This window comes from Barbus barbus (genome assembly GCF_936440315.1).
Source record: "Barbus barbus genome assembly, chromosome: 17".
Classification (NCBI taxonomy): domain Eukaryota; kingdom Metazoa; phylum Chordata; class Actinopteri; order Cypriniformes; family Cyprinidae; genus Barbus; species Barbus barbus.
In genome coordinates this window covers 8,085,391-8,110,941 of record NC_136745.1, presented here as the reverse complement: position 1 = coordinate 8,110,941, position 25,551 = coordinate 8,085,391, and the positions used below count along the sequence as shown (strand labels likewise).

The 25,551-nt window shown below is 36.2% G+C and overlaps 1 protein-coding gene across 1 annotated transcript; it reads left to right on the top strand.

Moving 5' to 3' along the window:
- The first annotated feature begins 282 nt into the window (after positions 1-282).
- On the top strand, positions 283-25,551 carry LOC306883207 (HMG domain-containing protein 3-like). The gene is given in 22 exon segments (XM_079438326.1): positions 283-462; positions 2,944-3,070; positions 3,152-3,326; positions 4,610-5,077; positions 5,208-5,306; positions 6,206-6,383; positions 6,915-7,149; positions 7,921-8,024; positions 8,123-8,206; positions 8,317-8,371; positions 8,373-8,397; positions 10,094-10,192; positions 10,335-10,481; positions 11,286-11,575; positions 11,660-11,787; positions 12,702-12,833; positions 12,917-13,101; positions 15,186-15,405; positions 17,160-17,293; positions 22,610-22,732; positions 22,813-23,022; positions 24,227-25,551. Coding segments are annotated over 21 exon segments (3,750 nt in total). The 5' UTR covers positions 283-462; positions 2,944-2,945; the 3' UTR covers positions 24,761-25,551.

Sequence of the window (25,551 nt, the reverse complement as noted above, 5' to 3'; positions counted from 1 at the left end):
ACTATTAAAGTTTCTCTGTGTCATTATTCAAGTTTTAAAAATGGTCTAAAACAATTCTGAAGTAGGGGGCGATATCATGTGATACGCGTTACTTTTCTCATTGCTTTCACGATTGCTTAATTGCGCCCAATGCGGGAAGAGCGATTTTATGTAGCCTGGGAAACAGTTATTAACATAGAAATTAATTAGCCAGTATATGCCTTTTACATACAAGTAAAATAAAATAAAAAATCACTTAAACACGACGGCAAATTAAAAGCCGTAGCCGTACGCTATTCAGCTGCAGATGAAACTCTCATTGGGACTCCAGTTGTTCATCTGATCTCTCCTCCGCCATTTTAGTGCACTATACTGCAGGAAACACAGCTAAAACACCGCGCCTCACACACACATGATCCGGATCCCCGGTACCGGTGTGAGGAGAGACTGGTCTGGGTTTGGACCGGTCCTGCACTCCATCAGGTAGCCTACGGCTTCAATAAGACACGCGCTCATTGGCCGCGGACAGTCAGTATCAGCTCTCAACACACACACACACACACACACACACACACACGTAAATAAACGGCAGTTCAAGTCAAGTCAAGTCTGCTTTATTGTCAATTCTTCCACATGTACAGCACATACATACAGATAATTGAAATTGCGTTACTCTCAGACCCTTGGTGCATACAGTTAACATTAAACACGTTCAGATACAGATAAATACAGTTTAAACATATGTAAGTTACATACAACTATACAAATGAGGATATTGTAGAAAAAAATAAGAATTAGATCGATAAAGTGGCATAAGGCGCATGGCAGATAGAGTGCAAAACCAGTTAAATAAAAACAACACTGTGTAGATATATTTGTAGTGCAAAAGAGCTTATCAGTCTGAGGACATTGTAGAAAAATAATGGGGGGGGGGGGGGGGGGGGTCACAGAATCAGAGTTCCTAGTGTGTTGCTGTGTTAAATGGGGGTGAAAGAGGGGAGGGGGGGCAAGGACGGGAGGGAGTTCAGCTTCCTGACAGCCTAATGTATGAAGCTGTCCTTCAGTCTGCTGGTCCTCACCTGGAGACTCCGCAGTCTCCTCCCTGATGGCAGCAGACTGAAGAAGCTGTGTGTCGGGTGGGTGGGATCACCTGCAATGCGGAGGGCTCTGCGGGTGAGACGGGTGCTGTAAATGTCCTGGAGGGAGGGGAGAGAGACACCAACGATCTTCTCAGCTGCTCTCACTATGCGCTGAAGTGACTTGCGGCAGGATGCATTGCAAGCGCCATACCACACAGTGATGCAGCTGGTTAGGATGCTCTCGATGGTGCCTCTGTAGAAGGTGCACATGATGGGGGTCGGGGCTCTGGCTCTTCTGAGTTTGCGGAGGAAGTAGAGACGCTGCTGTGCTTTCTTGGCCAGTGCTACAGTGTTGTTAGTCCAGGAGAGGTCCTCAGTGATGTGCACACCCAGGAACTTGGTGCTGCTCACTCTCTCCACAGTCGCACCGTTGATGGTCAGAGGGGCATGCTGAGTGTGTACTCTCCTGAAGTCAACAACAATCTCCTTCGTCTCTCACGTATATGAGTTAAACTCATATAAGTGTTTATATTTGAATGCATGAAGACGGTTAAGGAGTGTCACGTGATGCGGTCCTAATAACGTTGATGTTGTTTACCTGCATCTGCTCCAGCTGTACTCTGTTAACTAGTTTTACCATGTTTATAAAAAGTACCTTGTTTTGTATGTGTACTATAGTAGTAATACCATAGTATTCCCTGAAGTACATTAGTATCATTTAAGTAATGTAACGAAACATCGTTATTTCTTCACAAAATTAAAAAAGAAAAGAAAATATGTTTAACGTTAGCAACAACTCAAAATATACTAATACGAATATTTATGTATTGGAATTAAATTGCTGTTTTACATTAAACATATTCTATCTTTCATCAAAAGACGTTTGTAATTGATTATTATTATAAAATATTGTTATATTATAATGATCGTCTCATACTATTTATCAAAGACCATTACCTTAATACAACATAAAACATTTAATTATATGTTTCATGACCATTAGTATTTACACGCATTATATTTTCATAAAAATATACTTAAATCTCACAAGTGTCTAGAAACACATTTATCTTTCATTCTCACACACACACACACACACACACACACACACACACACACACACACACACACACATATATATATATATATACTAAAAGATATAAATCAATACTGAGATGAACATATTAATAATTTAGTTTCAAAATAATTTATTTTTGCTGTTAAAATAAGAAGGACCTATTTTTATTTTAAAATGAGGAAAAGAAGGTTTTTGTGATGCCAATTTACATTTGTGGATATATAATTTTCCATATAATATCTCAATTTTAGTGCTGTCAAACGATTAATCGCATCCAAAATAAAAGTTTTTGTTTATGTATGTGTACTGTGTATATTTATTATGTATATATAAACACACACACATACAGTATATATTTTGAAAATATTTATGTATATACATTTATATTCTTATTTTATATTATATATAAATGTATTTAACATATTTTTCTTAAATACATACATGCATGTGTTATATATACACAGTATACACACATATATTATGTAAACAAAAACTTTTATTTTGGATGCGATTAATCATTTGACAGCACTACTAAATTTATAATATACCATATTTTAAATTCAACTTCATTATAGTAGAAAAATAAAACATAATTTCTTTGGGTTGCATTTCAATATTTGTATTTATGAAAAGACAATGCTGTCATTTTTCTCATTAAAAAAAGTCAGTCTTTCCAAAACCTTACAATCACCCGTTTTAAAGGATAAATCCAGAATGATACCTCCCGAATTGTATTGATAATACATAAATTACTTGATTTTTAAGGTCTCTACCCAGTTCTTTGATTCTCTTTCTCTGTTTCTTCAGAGATGGAGGCCATCTATGGAGAGATGGAGGTGGAGAGCTGCTACACACTTCTGGAACTTCCTTCACCCAAGAAGAAACGCAAGAGCAAAGGCAGCGTGGAGAACTCGGACAAACCTAAGAAGCCCAGGTAGATCTTCACTGAGAAACATGAACGCACAGGCAGTTCACTTGTAGTTTCCTGCACTAGCAGCCCGTCTTTCTCTCACAGGTCGGCATATCTGCTGTATTACTTTGACGTGCATCAGAGTGTCCAGCAGGAGCATCCGGACCTGCCGCAGTCTGAGATCAACAAATGCATCAGCGACAGCTGGAAGAGGCTGAACGTGGCAGATCGAGGTTATTACCTGGAGAGAGCGCGCATGGAGAAAGACGGCATCGACCCGGTAAGCCTGTTAACTGAGTAACTAAATATGATTAATGCAGTTATATTAACTTGTGTAGTTGCAGCTTCCTAATTTAAAACATAAAAAATTATTATGAATTAGAAGACATATTTTGTTTCTATTCATCAAAACTGTTTACATTTTGAAAGTTATGAATACTATATGGCTGCAAGATTAATTGTAATAAAACTAAAATTATGATATGGCTTAGTGGCATTATCAAATAGCTTTTCAGAGTGAAGCATGGCACTGCTTTCTTTTTCATCCATCTTCCAAAACATGTAATGAGAAGTGCTTATAAACAAAAAATAAGCTTTACTCTGTGGTTTTCTGCCAAAATTAAACCTTGATGGTTTTGAAAATGAAAAAAATTAAGACAACCATAAATATTGATATTATAATAATGCAGTGCTGACTGTATAATAACATTCTTATTATATTATTTTTCTTAAAACATTTTTTGTTTTACAGTGAAATATTACAATAATTATTATTATTACCTCGGTTATTATAGCTAACCAAAACTAAAACCATATAAAAAAAACATTATTGTTATTTCAAATGAATAAACATTAACTGATTAAAGTATAAAATATAAAGAAACTTTATTTTTATTTTAGCTTATATTCAGCATTTCTCATTTTCATTTAGTGTAACTTGAAGTACTAAAATATCTAAAACTAAACCAACTAAAACTAATAAATAATAAAATTACATAGATGCATTTTTAAAGAAATTATAAAAACACATCATTAAAATTAAACTGAAAAAAGGAAATGTATAAATAACGAAAAACAAACATTCTAATAGTATATCAATGTAAATCAATGATACAAAAATATCACTTTCAATAAATCAATATTATAAATCTATTATTTAAATGATATATATAAATATATATATGTATGATATATATAAAATTAAAAATATTTCTATGTTATAACTCTGTGTGTGTGTATATATATATATATATATTATAGTCGTACTGATATATGATCACAAAAAATGTATCCAAATTGTGCAGCTTACAGCAAACCTGAAACTTTTTTATACCATAAAAGAAAAATTGCATTTTGACTTTTAAGATCTACTATATGTAAACATAGTAAACTGTCTAGGTCATATTTTGCTTTGAAATAAATAAGAAATTGTATAATTTAGTTAAAAGAAAAGTAGGCAAACTTGTATTCACATACAAATGATTTGTATTTGTATTTCAGTGTAATAAAGCACATTTCCCTCCAAAAGTCTCATAACTGTCAATTTTATGTCTCCTTTCACAGAGCAGCCAATCAGCAGCCGCATCCTCTCAGGACGTCCCAGGTTTCCGCAAGATCCTCCCGAGGGGGAATTACGTGCTCCTGCCCAAGAGTTCAGCAGGGGGCGAGCGGGCCGAGGGAGACGGCGAGATGGACACGCTGGTGGACGCGGCCGTGGATATAGCCCCTCGGGCTCCGGCGCAGGAGACGCTGGTGTCCCCCGTGACTCTGGACAGTGAGGTGGAGCTGACGGAGCAGTGCATCGCCATCGAGGCGCTCAATGAGGACACACCGTCCCAGAGCACTACTGAAAGACTGCCGGTTGTCGGCCGGGACGCTCACAAAGCTGCTCCTCTGCTCGTGAAGAGGGAGGAGTCTCGAGTGTTGTATGGTGATATTGGCATGGCAATAGAGAATGGAATGGAGGGCAGGGCTTTGATGCCGCAGATCAAAGCAGATGCCACTCATCTAGTTGCCATAATACCCAATCAGGTGAGCTGTCAATCATCCACATTACAACATAAAGGTGCTTTACCTTGAATGAAGAGAATTAATGAATGTCCAGCTCTTTAGAAATGATTAAAGAGTGATTAGTATTTACTCTGGGTCTTGTGTTTTTCAGGGTCTCGTGGAGAATAAAGGGATTAACACGGCCAGTCCAAGAATGATGTTTCCGTTAGTGAGCACTGTGAAGACAGAACCCAAACCCTCATTTAAACTGGTCAGTAAATCATCTGTCATAGCAATATACAGCACAATGGATTTACGTAACGAGCACATTTCCTTCTGACCACGACCTGCTAACTTAGACAAATCTGTTGAACAAAATAGCCAAACAAATGGGAATAAATGTGTGTAGTTTTATGAGAGCACAAACCAGGCAAACTTTATCAACACAGTGACATTTTATTCCCAAACAGCCTCAAATAAATCTGTGCACCAGTGTTATTTTAGTATCATTGAAAACTATTATAGTTTTTATTCATATTTTGAATTTGTTTTTATTTTTATATTTTCTAAATTATTTAAGAACATATATAATAATTTTATTTAAAGTTTTTTTTGTGTGTGTATGGTTTTGTCTTCTTTTAAAAAAAAAAATTAGTTTGAATTTTTTCAGTGCATAATACATTTTAAATGTATTTTTATTAATGCTATTATACATTAAAATAATATATTGTTATATTATTAAAGATATACACACATACATAAATACTTATTTAAAAGCTTCAATATTGAAATAAATAGTAGTAATAATAAAAGTAAATATAGATAGTATAAAATGTATGATATAAATGTAAAATATTTAAATTATTTTAGAAAATAAAAAAATATTTTAGCTTTAATAACATTGTGTGTTTGGTAATTTTTATTAGGTTTCTTTTTCAGTTTTAGGTTTAGTTGAGTTATTTTAGTACATCAAGTTAAAATAAGTGAAGGAGAAATTCTAGCTGAAATAAAATGTTTAAGTTTTTTAAGTAATGAAGATGTTTTTGTAGTTTTAGTTAACTATAAGCCCTGCTGTGTACCTTTAGAAGTCTAATTGATGCTTGAGATATTTCCCAAGTGCTTTCCAGTTTTCTGTGCATAATGCATGTAACATATCTGTTCTGTTTTCAGCCCATCAAATACACACGGCGGGGCCGAGGCAACTGCACCACACCTGGGTGTGTGTTTTCATACGTTACCCGTCACAAACCGCCCCAGTGCCCCAACTGCGGACAACACCTCGGAGGAAAATGGGGGGCACCCATGCTGCTGTTATTATGTCCTCAAACCCATGCTGCTGTTATTATGTGTAACTCAACTTACTCATGTCTGATACTCATTCTAGATAATTAAATCAAAGCAAAGCATACAGTGAAAAATATGTACTAAACATTCATATGAGGGTTCACAGAAGTGAATTTCTCTTTCCATGTATTTTCTACTTCATGAAAACATGTATTGTTGACTTGTTTTCTTTCGATTTTTATAAATAACAAAATATTTTAAAAGAAATACTTTAAAGTGTTACAATTATCTAATTAAAGTTAACAAATAATAACAGAAAGGGTATAAATAGTATATATTTTTAAAATATAAATATAATAAGAATCTATATGATATAAATGTAAATTATAATATAAAATCATAAAAAGCTGATGACCTGAAATATGAGACTTCCTGAACTAATAATGTAGTTTTTGTTTAAATTTGTGTTCCTAAAAACAGAGAAATATTAAAACAGACTGTATTTCCCTCTTTTTACAGGGTAAGAGAAGCTCGGTCAAAACGTCTGACCCATCTTCAGGAAATCAGTGTGACGACTCTAAACCTCATCCATCAGACACTAGTGAGACGTTGTCAAGAGACACAGAACAGACAGAAGAGCAGACGACAGCTTCCGTTATTACTCAGAAAACCTCTTCAGATAAAGCTCAGGATGGCGTGACTGTGGCTGTTCGCAGGGCGGCCCGAAAAAAGAGAGAGCGGGTGAATGCAGCGTCCGCCCAACAAGCACCTGATGGAGCCGCTGTCAAAGCATCTGATGGAGAGCAGAGCGCCAAATGCACATCTGTGCTGTAAGAAACCCAGTACACGACTCATACTCTATCTGCACATCATTTACTGTATGCTTGAAATACCTGGATGACCTTCTGTATTTGCCAAAATATACAGGTTACAGAGAATTTATCCCACAATGCAATGTACTTCCATTTTCAGAAGTGTTATTATAGTGTTATCTATATGTTATTATAGTATTTATTAATATTTGGAATTTGCTGTTCTTTTTATATTACTAGTTTTTATGTTTTAGTCATTTTTGTTGTGCTTTTGTCATTTTTAATATTATTTTTTTACATTTCTTTTTTGTTTTAATTTGTTCTGTTTTTTAAATGATTCTCTTTAGCTTTAATTTTTTTCGATTCCAGTTTTAGTCATTTTAGTTCTTCAATTTAAATTGATTTTAGTTATATAATTTTTTTTTTTTTTTTAGTTTTTAATATAATATTTATATTTGATTTGATTTCAATCACTGAAAATGGTTTGTAATAGTTGTTATTTTAGTTACCAATAACAACACTCATTTGCAGTGTGACACATATACTAGAAATGATCTCATCTGTGATTTTTAACATCTCTTTTTTTGACTGATAAAAGTTCCAACATTTCAACACAAAATTGGAAATGAAAAATGACCGTATTGATTCATGCAGTTTAATAAGATCATGTGACTATAGTCTTTTTTAACAGTAGGCAGCACACAGTGAGTACTGCACAATATGTATGAAGTATTGAATATTTTATTGTCATGTTTTTCCTTATTCAGCTGTCTGTTTTGTTCATTTCAGATCATTGGGTGGTGGTCATATTCAGGTTGTCACGAGAGAAAAAGCTAGTAGTGCTATACAGAAACGCCGGATACGAGCCATTCTTCCAGCTCCTGCCCAGAATAGTGAGGCAAACTTTATTTAAAGACACTAGACTAGTCCCTGATCCCATGCACATGTGCAGAAATTGAAAATGTAAATTAAATCCGTCTGATGTTGACAGATGCGGCTGCTCAGTCTGCAGTGGTGCAGTGGATCACGGTTCCTCCTGATAAAGTCAAACCAGACGCTGCTGCCATCAAAGCTGGTGAGAAACGACTAATGATCTGTTGTTCTTGTGTTTATATCTGTTGGGTTTCTTATTATCTTCTTCTCCGTCGACTCTCTGAGGTGTATTGTGTGTGTTCTTGTTTCCAGAGAAACCATCAGCCAGTGAACACATCGCAGGACTGAAACCCAGCACCCTCAAACATGATCACACCCAGTGCCTTACAACAGGTGACTTTAAGTCGTGACGTATTGTCAAGTATGGTGACCCATACTCGAAATTGGTGCTCTGCCTTTAACCCATCCAAGTGCACACACACAGCAGTGAGTAGTGAACAAATCCACACACACACACACACACACCGTGAACACACACCCGGAGCAGTGGGCAGCCATGCTGCGGCGCCCGGGGAGCAGTTGGGGGTTCAGTGCCTTGCTCAAGGGCACCTCAGTCGTGGTATTGAGGGTGGAGAGAGCGCTGGACATTCCCTCCCCCCACCTACAATTCCTGCCGGCCGGGGGCTCGAACTCGCAACCTTTCGATTACGAGTCCGACTCTCTAACCATTAGGCCACGACTTCTTTACTTACATTACATCTCACTCTGAGAGAATGATCATAACATTACAAAATAATAATGATAAAAATAATCTGAGAGAATAATAAATTAATAAAAACAACAACAGCAAAAAGAAAAAATTATCTGAGAAAAGAACAAAAATAACAACAACAATAGTAAAAATATTAAATAACAATAATAATCTGAGAGGAGAATAAAAATAATCTAAGAGAATATTAAATAGAACAACAATAATAGTAATAATACAAAATAATAATAATAATCTGAGAGAAGTGTAAAAATAATCTGAGAGAATAATAAATATAAAATAATAATAGTAATAATATAAAATAATAATTATAATCTGAGAGAATAATAAAGAAATAAAAACAAAAACAACAAAATAAAAAATAATCTGCGAGAATAATAACAAAAATAACAATAACAACAACAATAAAATATACTCAAAATAAAAAAATTAAAATAACTGATTAATAATACTAATAAGTGATAATACAAAATAATAACAATAATAATCTGATAGAATAATAAAGTAATAGAAAAAACAATAATAAGAATAAAAAATAACAATATAATAACAACAATAATAATAATAATAATACAAAGTAATAATAATAATAAAATCTGAGAGAATAATACTAACAATAAAAATAATCGGACAATAATACCAATCTGAAATAATAATAACAATAATCTGAGATGAAAATAATAATACTTTGAGATTGATGTCTGTGATAGTGTTACGGGGCTGACGAGACGTGAGACGTGCGGATCCATGTGCAAAGCTTTATTATAAAACATGGTGAGACAGGCAGGGTCAAACAGTGGCAAACAGGTATGGCAAGGGCAAGACAAAGCAATCCGTGGAGCAAGCGTGGGTCAACGATGAGCGAACAGTATCCAAAGGGGCAAGGCAGAGAGATAATCCAGAGTTGAGAGCAATAATCCAAACAGGGAGCGAACAGAGTCCAAACGGCAGAGGCAAGGGAAAATCCAGGGAACACGGGCAGGGTCAGACACAGCAAGAAAACAAGGCAAGACTAGGATAATGGCTCTGTAGAGTTGCTATCGCTTGGGGAGTGATATACGCTAACAATACTCGGCCCAGAGCAAGAGGAAGTCCCAGGTTAAATAGTGTGTGTGATGGGGTGATCAGTGAATTCAGCTGTGTGATCAGTGTAATCAGCTGCGTGTCGTCAGTGCAATGGATTGTGGGTATTGCAGTCCAGAGAAGTGTGGTGTGAGAGTCAATGTGGTGAGTGAGTGACATCTGGTGGTGATTGTCCGGAAGAGCATGGACCAGATTCGTGACAGATAGATTGTGAAAGTTGTTGAACTGTGATTTCAGAAGTCCATCACGGTCAGCAGTAACCAGTACATCATCACAGACAACGGCGTCAAGATCCTCTCCATGCTGCCCTTCAAGAAGACAACTGGATCCACCCTAGTTAGTGTTCATACACTGCTGACACAAAGCACAAAACGTTTCAGAATATATGTCTGTGATGTAGTCCTGCTTTCATACGTACAGATTCAGTATTCAGTCTGGGGACTGTTGATCAGCTCTGTATGTGTTGTCTGTTCCTCAGGCTCTGGGTTTGTCTACAGCGAGAGGTCGCGGTCGATGTAAGAATCCAGCATGTGATTACGTCTATAAAAACAGACATAAACCTCAGCGCTGTCCGAGCTGCGGCTGTGAACTCACCAACAAACCCCCCAAGAAGAACAAACTCACAGTGAGCTTCAGCACTCACTGCACAGCCGACAGTCAGCTTAAACCACTGCTAGTAACTCAAAAATACCATCTAATTAGTGTTATTTTGGTATAATTAATAAACCATTATTGTTTCAATTAGTATTTTGAAGTAGTTTCTATTTTTATATAGTTTTAATGTTCATTTTGATACAGGTTTTAGTAATTTTGTTGTTTTATATAATTTAAATTTTCAGTTTGATAAACGTTTTTGTCACTTTTTTAATTTTTTAATTTAATTTTTTTACATATTATGCATATGAAAATGAAAATGCCTTGGCAACTTGCTGAATTTAAATACATTTTTTAATATTGTATTTTACTTATCACTTATTTTATTCCAGGTTTTAGTAGTGTTGTTTTTTTGTGTCATTTTTATAATCTTTATTTAATTATGTCTATATAGTTTTTGCTAACACTTTTTGTGTGAGCAATTTTGGTACATCAGGTTTTAAACTAAACAAAAATGGGAAATGTTTGTTTTGGCAAATAACTGAAATTAAATTTTTTTATTTTTTTATTTTGAGTTTTAGTTTATTTTTTTTTGTAATGCTTTATATTATATTATATATATATATATATATATATATATATATATATATATATATATATAACTGATATATGTCAGTTTTGTCTCTAAACAAAAATAAGAAATGTTGGCAACATAAAACAAAAAATAAATTTGGACTTTAAGAGGGGTTTTGCATTGTTAATGGTCATTTACATAACGCATCTAGCAAAAAGCTGAGTTGAAATCGTGTTTCCTCTGGTTGTGTGTTTTCTCCAGCCGTCCTCTGAGGATGTGTGCTCTTCTGCGGTTCTGTCGGACGGGTCTCAGCCTCTGAGCGGCGCTCAGAAAGAGCAGCAGCGTCACTCCACCATCAGTCTGCTCCGCTCCTGTCTGCAGTTCCCCGAGAGCGAGAGCGAGAGCGAGCTGCAGGACGTCTTCAATCTCATACAGCAGCTCAACGGCCAGCAGAAGCACACCGAGGAGAGCAGCTGCTGGCCGAGCTTCTACGAGCCGGCGGCCACACACTGCAGTCTGTGTCAATACCCACTGCTCAAAGGAGACCAGAGGTGAGAGCAGCCTGATCAGACGAAACTCATGTGTTCTCATATGAAGATCTACATGTTGTGGTGTTGTTGTTTTGTATTGTTTAGTTCGCTTGCTGGTTTGGAGGAATGCTGGTTGTTGACGGAGCGCTTGATTCGTCCCGTCACTCTGCAGCTGAAAGTCTGTACGAATCTTCAGTGTCTGGCCATGCACAGTTTCACAGACCTGCACCCAGGTAAATACACACACGCACGAAAAAATGTTTGTCATTAAATCAGATGTTAAATATGCTTCTAATTAATTTCCTCTGAAAGATACTTTCAAAACTGTTGCTTTTCCATGACAGGATTTTATTCAGACACCAGCTTTATATAAATAAAATTAAAAAAATAAAATAAAGTATTAAAAAACCTTAATCTTATTTCATTTCAATTTATTTGTTAAGGCAACATTTCTGTGTTTAAAATTTTCATTAAGGAATTCAGCAAATGAACATTTGTAACTTCACTTTGTTATAATGACAACAGAAAAAGAAAATTTACAAAAAAGAAAAAAGGAGAAATGAAAAGTAAAAAACAAATGAATAAATAAAAATATAACAGCCCAAAAACATAACCCAAGAGTGCTATCCAATGATAAAAATGGGTGGTGAAGGCATAATAAACATATTAATCATAGGTTTGCAGAGAACAATCCAGGTATCAATCACAACCTTGCAAAAAAAAAGAAATAAAAGGGGACCAGATTTTTTCAAATAACAAAATCGTATCATTTAGGTTTTTTTCAAAGTGAAGAGTTTATATTTAAATATTTACATTTTTATATTTACATATTTAAATATATATATATATATATAAAAAATAAGAAAACTCATTTAAAATAAAATAAAATTAATCAAAAAACTATATAGACTATATAATTTCAAAAAATAACTTATTTGTTTTTTTTATTGTTAAAATTAAAATGTAAACAGAAAATATGAAAATAAAAAACTATTTTGAAATAAAATACTAAATAAAACTTTATAGAATTTAAAAAACTAATAAAATGAAAAAATAAAAACATTTAAAAACCTCTAAAATGGTTTTATACTATAATGTAACATTGAGAATGCAACATGTTGAGTCTCTTTGTGCTTGTTTTTCTCAGGTCTGTTTAACGTGGGTAATAAGCTGCTGGTGACACTGGATTTGTTCTTTAAGATGAGACATCAGATCAGACTGGGCGATGAACCCGCACACGCTGCTCTCAGTGTAATCAAACACTCACTGACTCTCACAGGTGCTTCATCCTCATCCTCATCCTCGTCTCTCGTATGCTGAGCGTGTGCGTGAGGTTGACGTGTCTCTCTGTGTGTGGTTCAGACGGCGCGTTGAGCTCGGATCAGCTGTCGTGTGTTCAGAATCTGTTCTGCAGCGGTTACTGGGCGTTTGAGTGTCTGACGGTTCGAGACTATAACGACATGATCTGTGGCGTGTGCGGAATCGCTCCCAAACTGGAAATCGCACAGCGCAACCCCAACAATGTGTTACTGCTCAAAAACGTGGAGGTAACGGCAATGTTATATTAGTATTAATAAGATACTATTATAGTTTTTATTTATATTTTGATGTTTTTATTTTGTATTTTTCTTTCCGTTTTTATTTAGTAGTTTTAATGTTGTTGTTTTGTAATTTTCTTAGTTTTTTTGTCTGTATAAATTTTAGACATTTATTTTAGTATTAGAGCTGTCGCGATTCGTCTATATTAGTTGACTATTCGATTTTTAAAAATCGTCGACTTCATTTTGCTTGCATCGACTAACCAACTTTTCCAAGGCTGCATGATATATTAAACCCATTTAAAAATCACAATTAAGCATAATTGTGAATTCACAAACGCTACGATTTAATTAAATAATTATATGCGATGCAATTCTAATACAGTAGCCTATATGCGCTTTAATTATTTCCATGCGTGTAGGTTAAGTGCGTGCGCCACACAGCGGCTTCGTTCACAGTAGTTCCGCAGAAACTGCTATCATTTACACATGGAGCGTCTCAAACTCCATCTCTGCATGTTGTTGTGAGTTTGGGTTTATTATAACGTTCATCTGGGAACGCAACACTCACCATTTCATCACATTTGCAAGGTAAATCAGTTTCAATTTTGAATGTACAATTTTGAACGTTTTGATGTACGCATATTCATTTAATTACTGTGGCCATAGCATTTCTGTCCTAAAGAAATGGACAAATATTAAAGATTTAATATAAAGACATTTTAATTAAATGGTGCTTGGTCAATTTATATAATAAGGATTCCTTATAAACAATCGTCAGGCCGTTGGTGCCCCCTGCAGGCCTTTGTTGTAAGGCGTAATGCACATTAGCTCTATTGTTTATAATAAATTATGTATTTTAACAGTTTTGTTCAATAAAACCATATGATTTCTTGCTTTTGAACTAATTGTTGACTCATTGCTATTATATATGTATTTTAAGTAATTTTAAAGGCTATTGTTCACTTACGTCTATTTTTATTAGGTTTAATAAGATTTATATGGTTTAAAACACATGATTGTAGCGCGATAAACTTGATAATCAGAACCAAAACAGATGTTTTTAGCAGGTACCAGCTGAAATGGCACAGCTCTGTTCTGGAAAGGGGGCGGGAGCAGCAGCTCATTTGGATTTAAAGAAACAGGCACAAAAATCAGAGTGTTTCTGCTTCCACTCAAAATAGGCATTTTCAAAATGATATAGTAAATGATCTCTGGGTTATTTTGAGCTGAAACTTCACAGACACATTCTGGGGACACCAGAGACTTATATTACATATTGTAAAAAGGGGCATAATATGTCTCCTTTAAATATGCTTCTGATTACAGATGGGATTACACAAGATTTGTATTTTAAAGAAAACCAGTTCGAAGGGAGCATAGTTTGCTTTTTGGGTTAAAAGAATTTCTTAATATGAAATTTGAATGGCATGACAATTAGATTAGACTGTACAGAAATTGAAATCTACACGCTAATACACACTATACTCATAGTCACGCAATGCTGATGTTGTTAACATTAATAATTTGAGAATAAAGTATAGCAATAATAATAATTTGCACGGTTTGATGTGATATGAGCTAACCGATTGTTAGATTTAATCACCATTGGTAGCGCGATTTATGGTAATGCTTTTTTCCTCAGTTGGTCAGAACAAACGTGGCAGACTTGTTACTTGTTCAGATAACAATATCTGGTGGAAATTCTTATTTGGATCATATATTCCAAGACGTAGGCTAGAATCTGTGATTGCGAAGTACCAAATATCCACTGACTGCCACACATACTCTTCAAAACATTAGATTCATCCGCGCTGGAGCCGTGCCGACTCACAACCCCACGCAAGCAAGTTAATTCGGCAAAAAGCTGCAATTCCAGGTTTTCAAACAGAGATGGCGACAAAGAGGCCAAACTTACAGACTGCAGCTTTAAACAAAAATATAAAATATATAATTCAAAATATTCATATACTATATAGCTATACTGTAATGGCATATAAATACTAAAATAACTCAAATTGTAATGAGGTCAAATGTAGCACAGTAACTCAGATATAACTTCAGATAAATGACTGTTCATTCTCCATCTGTAGTTCACGTGGCCTGATTTCCAGGTGACAGATGATGTTCACATTGACGAGTTTTGGCTGACGATGGAGAACGAGGCGCTGGAGCAGGCGGCGTTTCCCTCCAGCTTTCCCATCACGCGCTTCGATGCCTCAATCATCGCCCCGTTCATCCCTCCTCTTATGAGAAACACCACCGTCATCAACACAGAGAAAGACAAAATCACATCTGACACGCAGCTCAGAGGTACTGAGATGACTGAGTGACTGTTTAACTATGGCCTCTAATGATCAAAACTTTGCTGTTAAACCTGTTGCACACAATCTACCACATGCCTTCTGTCGTCTGATTGATAGCGTAGACGTTTTAGCAAGTAAAATGTCTGATAGTATAATTGTACAAATGTCCACCTTCAGCTTGTGCTTCATATGTCTTTCTGCTGTCAAATCTTTACTGATATTTTAAGTAAACAAGAATAATTTTGATATTTAATGATGAACACTTACTGGACTGAAGCAGTTTAGCTTTACTTGATTATCCAGAAAAATCAGTGAGTATCAAATATGATCATCAGGTATTTGAGGAACATTTACAATTAGATTAGACTGTACAGGAATTGAAATCTACACGCTAATACACACTATACTCATAGTCAATGATGATGTTGTTAACATTAATAATTTGAGAATAAAGTATAGGCTAACAATAATAATAATTTGCACAGTTAGATGTGATATGAGCTAACCGATTGTTAGATTTAATCACCATTGGTAGCGCGATTTATGGTAATGCTTTTTTCCTCAGTTGGTCAGAACAAACGTGGCAGACTTGTTACTTGTTCAGATGACAATATACAGTGAAAGATCTTATTTGGGTCATATATATATATATATATATATATATATATATATATATATATATATATATATATATATATATATATATATATACAGTGGGTACGGAAAGTATTCAGACCCCCTTAAATTTTTCACTCTTTGTTATATTGCAGCCATTTGCTAAAATCATTTAAGTTCATTTTTTTCCTCATTAATGTACACACAGCACCCCATATTGACAGAAAAACACAGAAATGTTGACATTTTTGCTAATTTATTAAAAAAGAAAATCTGAAATATCACATGGTCCTAAGTATTCAGACCCTTTGCTCAGTATTTAGTAGAAGCACCCTTTTGATCTAATACAGCCATGAGTCTTTTTGGGAAAGATGCAACAAGTTTTTCACACCTGAATTTGGGGATCCTCTGCCATTCCTCCCTGCAGATCTACTGAATACTTAGGACCATGTGATATTTCAGTTTTTCTTTTTTAATAAATCTGCAAAAATGTCAACAATTCTGTGTTTTTCTGTCAATATGGGGTGCTGTGTGTACATTAATGAGGAAAAAAAATGAATTTAAATGATTTTAGCAAATGGCTGCAATATAACAAAGAGTGAAAAATTTAAGGGGGTCTGAATACTTTCCGTACCCACTGTATATAGAACATTTATTTGTTCATCTCTCAATCACCATTTTATTGCATTGCATTATATGGTTTGAACATCAAACTAAGTATTTAAATATCATCTTACTAAGGCATCTTATTGGAGATACAGAGTGACGACTGATATTTATATAATTTTATGCATCTGCTACACTGTTATGAAGATCTCATTGTTTTACATTACAATCAGAGTTTCATACTTTTTGTCCATATAAATATCAGCATCTGCACTAAATTGCATATTTGTGCTCAGTTTGAGTCTCTAAACAAAATTGAGCCTATATCAGACTCTATGACACATAAAAGCCTGATGGATCAAATATGATACAAAACATAAAACATCTAAGCAAACCTTTTTTATGTTTTGTCTAAAGGTTGGATAAACTGTTTCATTTCAGTGGATTTTTCAGACTATTGTTTCATATGTCAGGCTTTATTATAATACTTTAATGCTTGATTTCAGCATTAGTCTCTCTGTTTGTGTGTGTGTGTTTCAGGGGACCCATCTGTCCTGGTGCGTCTGATCCATGAGGGCTGTCTGATGCCTGATCAGATGGATCAGCACAGCGAAGAGGAGCTTAGAGACGTGCTGGAGAAGTGTGGGATTCCTGCTGCTACACACAGTGATAAAGTACACAGCAACACATATACACACACACACACACGTTAACACAGCATCTAAATGGGTACATACTAGGGGTGCAAAGATACATGTATTCGTACCGAACCGTCACGGTATGGACATCTCGGTTCGGTGCATGAGGCCCTACAACGAATACAGGCAATTCACCCCCAATCCAGAAGGGGGCGCCCGCAACAATGCAACGCTGTTCGATAACCGCCAGCAGAAGAACATCGACTGCCATGAGTTGCGCGCTTTAAAACAAAGCCCACTAGACAGTGACCATGTGCTGATTCTGAACGCGCCTCTCACATAGACTGACAAAGTATACTTTAAAGGCTCGTGCACTCAACTGTTTGCGAAATGGGGCTTTGTGCTCGTGTATCTTACCTCTCTCATTCGGCACAAATCCAAATATTCCATAATATTTCTATATTTGTGATGTAACGTATCTGAATACTAAACTATTATTTATTATGTAAATGATAGGCTTTGTACTTCAGTCACGTTCCAACGGTGACACAGAGGCGGACTCGCTGATGTTTGGTTCACTGTATTTTATTTTGATAAAGTACCAACTGCGCTGTCAAGTTAGCAAAGCTGGAACTGATGTATTTTGTGTGTGTGTGTGTGTGTGTGCGCACTCCGGCGCGATCTCTTCAACTGTTTCCTTATACCAGCACAAAAATTAACAGAAACCCAGCATATAGTCTACGTTACGTGTCGCACAGTTTTTTTCCCCTTGTTTATCTGTAAACTAAATCTAATATATTTCAAGAATTTATTCCTTGTATGTATATATGTACTGCAGATTTTATATAACATAATGTAATAATATTTAGTATTTTCACATCTAGGTTGCAAAAATTATAATTTGTACTACTGTCTGTTCAAAATAAATTAAAAGAAACCGAGCGTAGTAGATTTAGTTTTTTCCTGTTGTACCGAAACGTATCGAACCGTGACATCTATGTTCCGTTCCACCCCAAGTACATACTATAACTTAGTACTAACAGAAAAAAAAAATATATATATTTAAAAAATGTATATATGTATGTAGAGTATATATATATATATATATATATATATGCATATGTGTGTTTATGTGTGTGTGTATATATATATATATATATTAGGGCCGGGACTTTAACGCGTTAATTTAGATTAATTAATTACACAAAAAGAACGCGTAAATTTTTTTTAACGCATTTTAATCGCACTTATTTTTGCACCGCGGAACGTTTCTCACTGGATGAGTTTCGGCGGACCGATTATACTGGAGCACCAACTAGCGTTCAGACAATAGACTGTAAAAAAAGACTAAAGGCTGTTTCTCAATTCCAAGAACGCAAAGAACGGACTTGCGTTCTCGTGGAGACCGGTCTTGCCAAGCTTCCTTGGAAGAACGAACTCAGAAGGACGCGAGAACACAGAACGCACACTTCTGAGAACTGAGATGTACTGCATTCTTGCTTAACTGACCGCATAGTCTCAGCATAAGCAGCGACCAATGAACAATAAATATTACAAAATGTCATAACTTATTAAAACATTTCATACTATTATAGATATTACTATCATATAATTGTATTGTTTTATTTTACAGCGTTGTATGTTTTACTGTTAAGATTCATTTTAATATGCCAATAAAAATGCAGACTTTCTCCGGGTCTTATAACTTTATTAAAATTAACCAAAACAAAACGATAAATGTTTACTTTCAACTTGAAGAGCCGTTAAGTATTTGTGAGAGCGACTTTAAAGCTTACAGGCTTCCGTACACCGGCCACCCACAGCGTTTTCTGGGATTTCTAACGGCTCAATTCTCTCAAGTCTGCACTCGATGCATCCTCAGTTTCAAGAACATATCCGGGCACTTTCATGCATCCTCTGTACTTGCGTTCTTGAGAATTGGAACTGAACTTCGACGGTTAATGATGACGTAGAACGAGAACACAAGGACACAAGATCGCTGAAGAACGCATATTGAGAAACAGACAAAAACAAACCACAGTGAACATGGACAAAGAAGCTGATGAGACCGCTTTGGTTGGCCCTGTGGATGGGAAATTTAAAAATCCATATAAAAAAACTTACTTCTCACTGTTCTCAGGTCACATATTTATATGCGATTAAAATGCGATTAATTAATTACAAAGCCTCTAATTAATTAGATTAATTTTTTTAATCGAGTCCCGGCCCTAATATATATATATATATATATATATATATATATATATATATATATATATATATATACACACTCACACACACACACATATACACTCACCGGCCACTTTATTAGGTACCTGTTCAATTGCTTGGTAACACAAATTGCTAATCAGCCAATCACATGGCAGCAACTCAATGCATTTAGGCATCTAGATGTGGTGAAGACGACTTGCTGAAGTTCAATCCGAGCATCAGAATGGGGAAGAAAGGGGATTTAAGTGACTTTGAACGTGGAATGGTTGTTGGTGCCAGACGGGCTGGTCTGAGTATTTCAAAAACTGCTGATCTACTGGGATTTTCACGCACAACCATCTCTAGGGTTTACAGAGAATTGTTCGAAAAAGAGAAAATATCCAGTGAGCGGCAGTTGTGTGGAAGAAAATGCTTTGTTGATGTCAGAAGTCAGAGGACAATGGGCAGACTGGTTAGAGATGATAGAAAGGCAACAGTAACTCAAATAACCAATCGTTACAACCAAGGTATGCAGAATACCATCTCTGAACGCACAACATGTCGAACCCTGAAGCAGATGGGCTACAGCAGCAGAAGACCACACCGGGTGCTGCTTCTGTCAGCTAAGAACAGGAAACTGAGGCTACAATTCACACAGGCTCACCAAAATTAGACAATAGAAGATTGGAAAAACGTTGCCTGGTTTGATGAGTCTCGATTTCTGCTGCGACATTCAGATGGCAGGGTCAGAATTTGGCGTAAAGAACATGAAAGCATGGATTCATCCTGCCTTATCTCAACGGTTCAGGCTGGTGGTGGTGTAATGTGTGGGGGATATTTTCTTGGGCCCCTTAGTACCAATTGAGCATCGTTTAAATGCCACAGCCTACCTGAGTGTCCATCCCTTTATGACTACAGTGTACCCATCTTCTGATGGCTACTTCCAGCAGGATAATTCACCATGTCACAAAGCTCAAATCATCTCAGACTGGTTTCTTGAACATGACAATGAGTTCACTTTACTCAAATAGCCTCCACAGTCACCAGATCTCAATCCAATAGAGCACCTTTGGGATGTGGTGGAACGGGAGATTCGCATCATGGATGTGCAGCCAACAAATCTGCAGCAACTGCGTAATGCTATCATGTCAATATGGACCAAAATCTCTGAAGGAATGTTTCCAACACCTTGTTGAATCTATGCCACGAAGAATTAAGGCAGTTCTCAAGGCAAAAGGGGGTCCAACCTGGTACTAGCAAGGTGTACGTTATATATATATATATATACAGGTCCTTTTCAAAAAATTAGCATATTGTGATAAAGTTCATTATTTTCTGTAATGTACTGATAAACATTAGACTTTCATATATGTTAGATTCATTACAACACAACTGAAGTAGTTCAAGCCTTTTATTGTTTTAATATTGATGATTTTGGCATACAGCTCATGAAAACCCAAAATTCCTATCTCAAAAAATTAACATATCATGAAAAGGTTCTCTAAACGAGCTATTAACCTAATCATCTGAATCAACTAATTAACTCTAAACACCTGCAAAAGATTCCTGAGGCTTTTAAAAACTCCCAGCCTGGTTCATTACTCCAAACCGCAATCATGGGTAAGACTGCCGACCTGACTGCTGTCCAGAAGGCCATCATTGACACCCTCAAGCAAGAGGGTAAGACACAGAAAGAAATTTCTGAACGAATAGGCTGTTCCCAGAGTGCTGTATCAAGGCACCTCAGTGGGAAGTCTGTGGGAAGGAAAAAGTGTGGCAGAAAATGCAGCACAACGAGAAGAGGTGACCGGACCCTGAGGAAGATTGTGGAGAAGGACCGATTCCAGACCTTGGGGGACCTGCGGAAGCAGTGGACTGAGTCTGGAGTAGAAACATCCAGAGCCACCGTGTACAGGCGTGTGCAGGAAATGGGCTACAGGTGCCGCATTCCCCAGGTCAAGCCACTTTTGAACCAGAAACAGCGGCAGAAGCGCCTGACCTGGGCTACAGAGAAGCAGCACTGGACTGTTGCTCAGTGGTCCAAAGTACTTTTTTCGGATGAAAGCAAATTTTGCATGTCATTCGGAAATCAAGGTGCCAGAGTCTGGAGGAAGACTGGGGAGAGGGAAATGCCAAAATGCCTGAAGTCCAGTGTCAAGTACCCACAGTCAGTGATGCTGGTGTTGGTCCACTGTGTTTTATCAAGGGCAGGGTCAATGCAGCTAGCTATCAGGAGATTTTGGAGCACTTCATGCTTCCATCTGCTGAAAAGCTTTATGGAGATGAAGATTTCATTTTTCAGCACGACCTGGCACCTGCTCACAGTGCCAAAACCACTGGTAAATGGTTTACTGACCATGGTATTACTGTGCTCAATTGGCCTGCCAACTCTCCTGACCTGAGCCCCATAGAGAATCTGTGGGATATTGTGAAGAGAAAGTTGAGAGACGCAAGACCCAACACTCTGGATGAGCTTAAGGCCGCTATCGAAGCATCCTGGGCCTCCATAACACCTCAGCAGTGCCACAGGCTGATTGCCTCCATGCCACGCCGCATTGAAGCAGTCATTTCTGCAAAAGGATTCCCGACCAAGTATTGAGTGCATAACTGAACATAATTATTTGAAGGTTGACTTTTTTTTGTATTAAAAACACTTTTCTTTTATTGGTGGGATGAAATATGCTAATTTTTTGAGATAGGAATTTTGGGTTTTCATGAGCTGTATGCCAAAATCATCAATATTAAAACAATAAAAGGCTTGAACTACTTCAGTTGTGTTGTAATGAATCTAAAATATATGAAAGTCTAATGTTTATCAGTACATTACAGAAAATAATGAACTTTATCACAATATGCTAATTTTTTTAAAAGGACCTGTATATATATATATATAATTTTAATGCTAGGTTTATTTTAATGGAGAGAGACAGAATAACAACAAAAAAATCCAGAAAAACGCATTTAAAAAAAGTTGTAAATCTTTTTACATCTGATAGTGTCGGTGCAGTCGAAGTGATAATATCACTATTATTAATTATTCAGTAACACAAAGCAACTCTATCACACTTTCTCCTCCCTACACATGCCATTTCTAGACATCAAGTGGAATTACTCTAAATATTCCTGTAGTATTTATGACAGAATGGCCTGCTTTTCTCGTTTGACAGGATGAGCTGCTGGCATACACAGAGCGGCCTGTGGACGGCGCAGCAGCCCGGCGCGCTCCTGACGGCAGGCAGACTCAGTAAAGTCTGCCCTCATCAGGTACCAGACTCACTACAGCACAGCTCTGTATTGATCATGTGATGTGAACATGAGCTGATGTGCGAGTCTGATCTCTGCAGGTCGTCTGTGGATCCAAGTATATTGCCCGCAGAGAAAGCACACGAGATCATCTGGACCTGCTGGTTTCGTCCCGGTTTTGGCCACCGGTGTACGTGGCAGATTGTGCCCAGAAGGTGGCGCTCTCCACTGACGTATTATATCCTGAACTGGCTTCACAGATGTGGGGGAAGAATCAGGGATGTTTCTCTGACCCTACAACACCACCACAGGTGAGAACAGATCACCAAAAATGTCATTATATTAATACTTATTATAATGCTTCTATTGCAATTACATATTTCACAAAGGTCCACATATGAATTGCTCCAAAACAATCATAACTTGTCATGCTCTTTTACTACTGCTACAGTAACAAAAATATAAGTGTAAACAATATCAGGGTTATATTATAGTTAACTGAAACTAAAACAAAAATCTTTATGTGAAAATATAATAAAACAGGAACTGAAATAAAATTCTAGCTAGCTGCCAACACAACATTTCTCATTTTCAGTTAGTTTAACTCTTGATGTACTAAAAGAGCCAAAAATAAAAAGTAAAAAATTATGAAAATTATACAGAAATATTTAAAAAAAAATTACAAAAACACACAACAAAATATATATTTTTTTAAATCTAGAAAAAAGGCAATTATAATCAAAAGTATAATAGCATATATACATTATATATATTACTTTTAATTAATAAAGTCAGATAATTTGTTTTAATAAATTATAAAATAATAATTATAATTATTAATAATAATATATTTAATAATATAATAGTTATATTATTAAATTATATTGACAATAATATTCGTCATCATAATATATCATTAAAAATATTTTTCCATTTTTATTTTCCATCATTAAGATACTAATATAGTTTTTTTGAATTAGTTTTTATTTTTGTATTTTCCAAAAATTTTGTTTTTGCCATTTTTAGTTGTTTTTTTTTTCATGTTTTTATTTTATGTTTTTAAATTTTAGTTGTTTTAGAACAGCACGATATGAAATAAGTTAAAGGTTAAATTAAATTAAATTTAATTTAAAGTTTAATTTATTTCAAGTGATGAATTATTTGTAGTTGTAGTTAACTATAATAACCCTGCACACACATACATTAACATTATATAATATTAACACATATACAAAGAAAAATGCATTTTTAAGAATCTTTCTGCACAGCACATTGATAGTGACAAGTATATTAAAATATCATAACTTAGACCATTTATTTCTGAAAAGATACTTTGAGATGTCAAATACTGTGAAAAGGGCTGTACAAATAAAACTGATATAAAAATATTCCTTCAAAAAAGACATGTTGTTGAGTCATACACCTTATACAAAATTTTCCTTGCAGTTTACAGATTTTAAAACGCTTGATTGTCATTTAACATGTCGATCCCGTCTGTCTCCTCCCTTCTTTCAGTATGTCTCATGCTCGGCGCTTCAGGACCAGCCGTACAGTTTGGATCTGACAGCGACCGAGTCCAACCCTCATCTGCACCCTCTCACCAAATCCACCTCTCGCTGGATAGTGCGACCAGACAGGCCAAACGCCCTCCACGACGCCCATCACGCCATCAGCCTCTGCAAAGAGCTGGAGCCGTACACCGACGCCGTCGCAGAGATCTGTGACCAACCCCAGAGTGAAAGCAGCATCGGCGACAGCAGTGTGACGACGCTTCGGCACAAAGCTCTCGTGTTTGATAACGCCGCGTATTACTACCTCTATAACCGCCTGCTGGACTTCCTGAGCAGCAGAGACATCGTGAACCAGCAGATCACGGAGGTGCTGATCGCCTGTCAGCCGGGGGAGGTGGTGATGATCAGAGACGGCCTCTACAGGCTGGGAGTCGCTCAGATCAACTCGGACCCGCAGGAGGTGGAGGAGGAAGCAGCTGACAGAGGACTGGACAAACACACGGATGGAGTCGTGTTCGAGGAGGTGATGCTCTTTTGACTCAGGGATCCATTATGAGCAGGTTTACGCAACTTTTTATATTAGAAAAATGAAAATGTGCCTGGAAAGACAGCGTGTGATTTATTTAATTTTTTGTTTTGTACATATATTAAGGGCGTAACGATACACATATTCATATTGAACCGTTCGTTACGGCTTTCGGTTCAGTACGCATTACAAATCAAATGATTCGTTGGACTAATCCTTTTACAAAATAGAAGAGTTTAAAGGGATGGTTCACCCCAAAAACTTTAAATTCTGTCATCATTTACTCACCCTCAAGTAGTTCCAAACCTGTATGAATTTTTTTGTCCTGCTGAACACAAAGGAAGATATTCTGAAGAAAGTTTGTAACCAGGCTGTTTTGGGGCACCATTGACTTCCATAGTAGGAAAAAAAAATGCCCCAGAACTGCTCTGTTTCCCACATTCTTCAGGATTCTGTTGCCGACCACTGGCATAAAGCATCCATATTTGTCCATGCCCATGTTGATTAGAGTATTAAAAACTTGAAAATATTAATTTAAGGTCCATTAGAACAGATGAAAATGTACGATTAAGTTGTGATTAATCACGAGTCAACTCATGACAATCATGCGATTAATCGCAATGAATTATTTTAATAGATTGACAGCCCTAAATTAAATATAAAATACTAAAAATTAACAAACAAGGTGGAACCAAATAAATAAGAAACGAATGTTAAAAAGTAGTGATGGGACGATACACCTACCTCCCGATTCGATACCATGGGAAAAAGTTGAATGATACACTTAATATACAGACTGTCAC